This window comes from Cheilinus undulatus, linkage group 12 (assembly GCF_018320785.1).
Source record: "Cheilinus undulatus linkage group 12, ASM1832078v1, whole genome shotgun sequence".
NCBI classification, from domain to species: Eukaryota; Metazoa; Chordata; class Actinopteri; order Labriformes; family Labridae; genus Cheilinus; species Cheilinus undulatus.
In genome coordinates, this window is record NC_054876.1 from 30,150,232 (window position 1) to 30,156,231 (window position 6,000).

The 6,000-nt window shown below is 38.0% G+C and overlaps 1 protein-coding gene across 3 annotated transcripts in view; it reads left to right on the forward strand.

Annotated features, from left to right (window-relative positions):
* Positions 1–4,831, forward strand: part of stard13a (StAR-related lipid transfer (START) domain containing 13a) — an 83,940-nt gene extending 79,109 nt beyond the window's left edge. For all 3 annotated transcript variants that reach the window (XM_041800843.1, XM_041800844.1, XM_041800845.1), the window contains 2 exons: positions 2,008–2,184; positions 2,268–4,831. In XM_041800843.1, coding sequence (XP_041656777.1) covers positions 2,008–2,184; positions 2,268–2,373 — 283 coding nt within the window. In that variant the 3' untranslated portion in view covers positions 2,374–4,831. The remainder of the gene's footprint in view (positions 1–2,007; positions 2,185–2,267) is intronic.
* The last annotated feature ends 1,169 nt before the right edge of the window (positions 4,832–6,000 follow it).

The window sequence follows — 6,000 nt, forward strand, 5'->3', positions numbered from 1 at the left end:
GATGTTTTGTGGGATATGCTATTTATTTTAAAGGGAAAACAATCATTATTTAACAGTAAATCTCTTGTTAGGTACTACAAGCAATAACATCTTAATGCTGAAAAGCTGCTTACAGAGAGTGGACAACATGGATATGATTATTATTGCTGTTCAGAAAATCTACTTAAAACTCTAAAACAAAAATGTATATAAATTAGGGAAGAGTTTTTTAATCACAGTTTTGCACAGTGATGCAGCGGTTCAATTTGAATATCGCTCAGATGGGGCTTTTCTGAGCAGAATATGCATGTTCTCCTCGTCAGTGTGTGGGTTCTCTCCGGGCACTCTGATCTTGAACCTCACTGGCAGTGATTTTTGGCTTCTCCACAATGACTTTTGGCAGTGCTTAACCAAGCTTTGCAGATTTACTTTTGTTGAGCCATGCCCAGAACAGTCCTACTCTGGAGCAGGGCCCAAGCGTACCCGCCCCGCCTCAAAGCGTGCCACAGTGACATTACAGTGGTTCATCATGATTCAGGGATGCCTAGCAGAACTGAACTTTAAATTACCTACTGGATTACCAATAGAAGAAGAAGAAGAAACTTTGATGTCAAAATCATAAAGTGCTTCTTCTTCTTCTGCTGGATCAAAACAGTGCTTACTGAAGCGCAGCTATTTAACATCATTGACTCAAAATGGCGCTTCATCAGCTCTAGACGCACTCGGCTGTGGTGGAAAACTAAATCTCCTGCTGGGCTGCCCTGTCGTGCCAAGTCAAACCAAGTAGAGCCAAGACACTCAGAGTAATAAAGAAGCCTCATTCATCTATCATCATCTGACAAATGTTTTAGTATGTCTCTGTAAACAAAGGTGAATTTTTCTGACAAAGCTAGGGGTTAGTGTTAAATGATTTTCAGGCAAGTTTTACTTTCCTTCTCTCTTTTTTTGTTTTTTAAAGCTATCTTTTTAGGGTAATTTTATGCCTTTATCTATAGAGGAGGACAGTGGATAGAATTGGAAACAAGGATGAGAGAGTTGGGGAGGACATGCAGGAAAGGCTTGAACCCGCACTATCCAGGCACGCCTTAACCACTAGCCCATCTGCACCCAAAGATTTTCTTTTCTATGTGGTGTTTATCTTTGCCATGTTAACATAGCTTTGTTCTTCTCACCATTATCCTTAGAGTAGTGGCGTCCTTCTCATGACTCAAGAGTAAAATGTACATAAGATACCAGGGCTTTACTCATTGTTACTTCAGGAGTATTAGCCTGATATAATGACATTATGATGCAGATTTGTATAAAGTAAAAAGTCAAGCCTTGTCAGGTCTCTCCTTGAAATTTTAATGAATTGTTAGCTACTCTGGCGCAGTTATCTGTTTACAGAGGCAAATGAATCATGATTATATTGTTGATGGGAGCTGGTTTGTCATCAGCATGGACAAAGTTCTGCCTATTTAATAATGTTAACATGAAGCGTGATTGGGCAGTACAGCTCAGACAAACAGATGAAGAACAGAACTATACATAGATACATCCCCATGTAGAATCTGTAAGTAGCTATTACCCACAGTCTGAAGACCACACTCTTCATGTGAGTATGGCTGCTTGCTTTTCTATTTGTCAGCCTTGTGATTGACAAGGGACCAGTCCAGGCAGGGTATACCCCGGTTCTTGCCCAGTGACAGCTGGGACTGGCTCCAGACCCCATATGGGATGAGCAGTATAGATAAAAGATGGATAGTTGATCATTTATAAGAAAATAAACATTGCACTATAAGAAATGGGGGAATTTTCTAAAAATAAACATGATAGAATGGATGTTTCTCCGTTTCTAAACAGGAAAATTTTATTTTTTTCTGAAAGAGTACAAAATGGTTTTTTTTTTGCTCTTTTTTAGGACATAAGACTTTGATGCCAGCTTTGTACGGTATTGGACATTGATGGTTATCTGATGATGTGTCATGTGTCATTTAAAAATATTCTTCTTAATGAAAATAACATTTCCATGCTTTGCCTTGGCTTCAGATCCTGGCGCACAGACCTATGTAAAGGCTCTTGTGCGCTGGTGTGCGTGTCCGTGGAACATGAAGATAGCCCACGCATGGGATCAGTGAGGGGGGTGGTGCTGGAGTCACAGTACCTCCTGGAGCCCTGTGGGAGTGGAAGGACCAGGCTCACACACATCTCCAGAGTAGACCTCAGGTGTGGGCAGATTTCAAGTGTTCTTAATGTAAGGACTTTAATCAGCACTGCAGTATTTAACATGCACGCTTTGCTTGTTACAGGGGAAGATCTCCAGAATGGTACAACAAAGCGTTCGGTCATCTGTGTGTAAATGAAGCTCAGAGTGTCCGTTCCTCTTTTCAACCTGTCGGATCAGACGAGCACTGATGGGAAAGACCTGAACCCAGGAAAGCAGGCTTTATCTGGATCACAGTGCTGGAGCAGCTGGGCCAGAAACATCTGATCCAGGATGGGATTCATTCAGGAAGAGGACTTGGAGTGTCTTTTCATGCTGCTGCTGTGTACTGTACTGAGTCACAGTCATTCACACACTTGTGATAGAGATCATTTCTGTGATTAACTCCAATAATTCTTCAGATGACTCTTTTAACATCACATAACTACTTATTTGCCTCATAAACTAAACTGTTCTAAGTCAATATGACATTATTGACAGGTGGACTTTGGTTCCTTTATTAGATATGAAACAGATAAACAGATTTCTGTGATATATTGACTGAAAATATCTTCATGATTTATTTATTTATTTTCACACATCCTCATCTACTACTCCAATGTCTTGCCAATATTCAACCTAATCCAAAGTCTGGTTCCTGCTTATGATCCTTGGGTCCTAGTTATTTTGTCTCACAGTAGTAGGAGTTGTTATTGTGGCAGTACAAAATACATGTGATAATAACAGATTCCCAATCTGATCATATGCCAGTATTAGACAGCATTACATAAAGTTACTAACAATACAATTTTCTTAATGTCAGATGCCTTTAAAAGATAATGTTTTCAACTAGCCCTTCAACCAGCACTGACTGGGCTCTTACACCATCCCACAAGTCAGGGTTTAGCGCTGGTTGGGTTTGTGGCACAGCCACAAAATGGGCTACTGCCATGATGCCTATCAGAGACATGAAGGTTAAGATGGGATATCCCATTTTAGTCCTACAAGGGGAAATTCCACAAATTAAGAGCAGCAAAAGTTAAACAGCAATGAAACTGATCCAGTGATAGGCCACCTTTAAAAAAAAATCTCATCCTGCCTCCTTTAAACAGTGACAGATTGAAAAAAAAACTAGTGCTGCCAAAAAATTTTCACAGGTATGAAAAATGTGATTAAAAAATGTATTCTTATTAATCGCATACTGATGCTATCACACAACTGGCTGAAGTAGCTTTACAACTTTAACTGGAACACATGACACATTTTTGTGCTCTTAATTTTGATAATTTTATGTATAAAATCCATATTCTACAGATAAAAAAAAAATCCTAGATTGTCTAGGATGTCAAGTGGTCAATCTGCCCTCGGTCTTGACTTCTCTTTTTCAAAAATGTTGATGCCATTCAGAAGCCTATCCTTTCTGATTGTTTTGTTAATGCTGTGTTTAAATCTACAAGTCATACAATCTTTTATAAATTATCAACATGTGATTATTTGTGATGAATTAAATACAAAGCCTTTAATCAATTAGATTGATTTTTAATTGACTGACGACAAAACATTTTTTAACATGGCAGCTGTGTCAGGGATAAAAATTTACTGACTAGAAATAGTCATTCTTTCAGCTTAATATTTATTTAGCTTTTTAGCTTTTAATTAGATACCAGAATGAATATCAATCTGTTTTATTACCATGTTAAAACATGCCAAAGTAGCTTTAACTTATATTTGAAGAAGTTAAATTGTGCCTTCTGCTAGTAAAGATGCAGAAATCCCGTGTTTCCAGTGTATAGAAATGACTTGGAACAGTACAGTATGACTACATGTCAGCATCACATTGTGTATTACATTATGAAAAACACACTCGACCAGGAACATGTACATGAGGAATCTTGATCGCAGAAAGGAAACACTCATCGGGTCCATCAATGTGCTTTATCCCTGTTATCGATAAATTGTGTTGAATATCACTGTTCAGTTCTCTGTCACTATTTTCAGTGTTAAACTTATCTATTTTAAAGTTTTTAATGCCATTATTATGATGTATATGATATCACTGTTACATTTTTATTTTAATTTGTTGCTGTCATGTTATACTATGTCTAAGACATGTGACCATTTCACTGCTTCTGGGAAGCATGTTTGAAAATGTGTGCGTGCGTTTGTGTGCATGGAAGTGCCCGTGTATCTGCAGTTTAGATACGTACCACCTGTATTGTAAATATATACAGTATGACGCTTTCTGTGCCAGCAGATAAAACATCAGAGCTTTTCAGGGTCCTCCTATCATATTGATAAGCTGAAATGTGAATTTTTTTCCACAAAGAATCCTACTAAAGCAATAGCAGAAAAAGCTTCCTTTGCCATGGTGCTGCCTTGGCTTTTATTTATGTTTCAGCTGTAGGCAGTGTTGCTTTGGTGTTGCTATGATACAATATCTCAACAGTGCCACCAATTTCCTGAGTGGAGGCTGTTTGCTGGGGAACAGTGTGGCTGCGTGTGTGTATGAGAGTTGAAAAGAACGACAAAGACTGAATGAGCGACTGTGACATGAGCCCTCGGCGACAATGTGAGGAGAGGCTCCAAACTTAGCAATAGAGCAGGGTGAATTGTGTTTGATTATTTCTGACAAAGGGACAGGAAACAGACCTTTGTTACTAAAGAAGAAAATAAAAATGATCTAAAATTAAAAAAAGCCTTCTGTTTTTTGTTTATCAATGACCAAAATTAAGTACATGTCAATACTTTGTTAGAAAATTAGAAGAACAGATAATGTTTTTACAAAATTAGTGTCCAGTGTAACACTGAGTGTGGATATATGCATGACACATGAAACATCCATCACTTTCTGTCCAGTAAAATATCATTTGATTAGAGAGTCTGACGTTCATGCAGGCCTGTCCACAGTATTGGCTGGGCCCCTGAATCACCCAGAGAATGCACCCTAAGGAGTTATGGTTTATTGATGATATCAATGTTCTGTATTTGTGTTAGGTTAGTAGCATTGGTGCTAGCATCCTGGCAAACAGTTTTAACCCATTTTAAAGCTGAAAAGTGTCAAACTGTTGTTGGGTTCTGATGTCAAAATTATCTTTGCATACTACTTTAAAAGCTTTTTAACACTTTCACTTTTTGCTGCACTTCCTGCCCTTTTTTGCTAATTCTTGTTGCCACTTTTGACCTCAGTTTTGACAGTTATTGCCACCTTTTACCACCTCTGGCCTATTTCTGCTGCTTTTTGTCAATTTTTGCCAGTTTTCCACAGCTTTAACAATTTTTTCACCACTTTCTATGATTTTTGCTGCTAAATTTTTGTACACTTTTAACCCATTTTTGCCTCTTCTAGACCATGCTTGTCTCTTTGCCACATTTTTTCCCCCTTTTAACCCAGTTTTACCACTTATTGCCATTTTTGTTGCTTTTTCTCAATTTTTGCTATTTTTCTTACACTTTTAACCCATTTTTGACACCTTCTATCCATTTTTGACACTTCTAACCCGCTTTTGGTGCTTTCTGCTTATCTTTGCCACTTCTTTATGCCCCTTCTAACCCATTTTTATTGCTTTTACCCCCATTATTGCCTTTTTGGCACTTTCCACTCATTTGTGACACCTTTCACCATTTCCTACCACCCTTAACCCATTTTTGCAACTCTGTCCATTTTTTTCATTTTTTTTTGTTTTTGCATCCTTTTTTCCCCATGTTTTGCCTTTTTTAACCCATTAATTGCCACCTCTTGTCCATTTTGCTACTTTTCATCCACTTTTGCCAATATTTTGACACTTTTATGCTATTTTTGCTACTTTCCACTAGTTTTTGCTGCTTTTCTCCCATTTTAT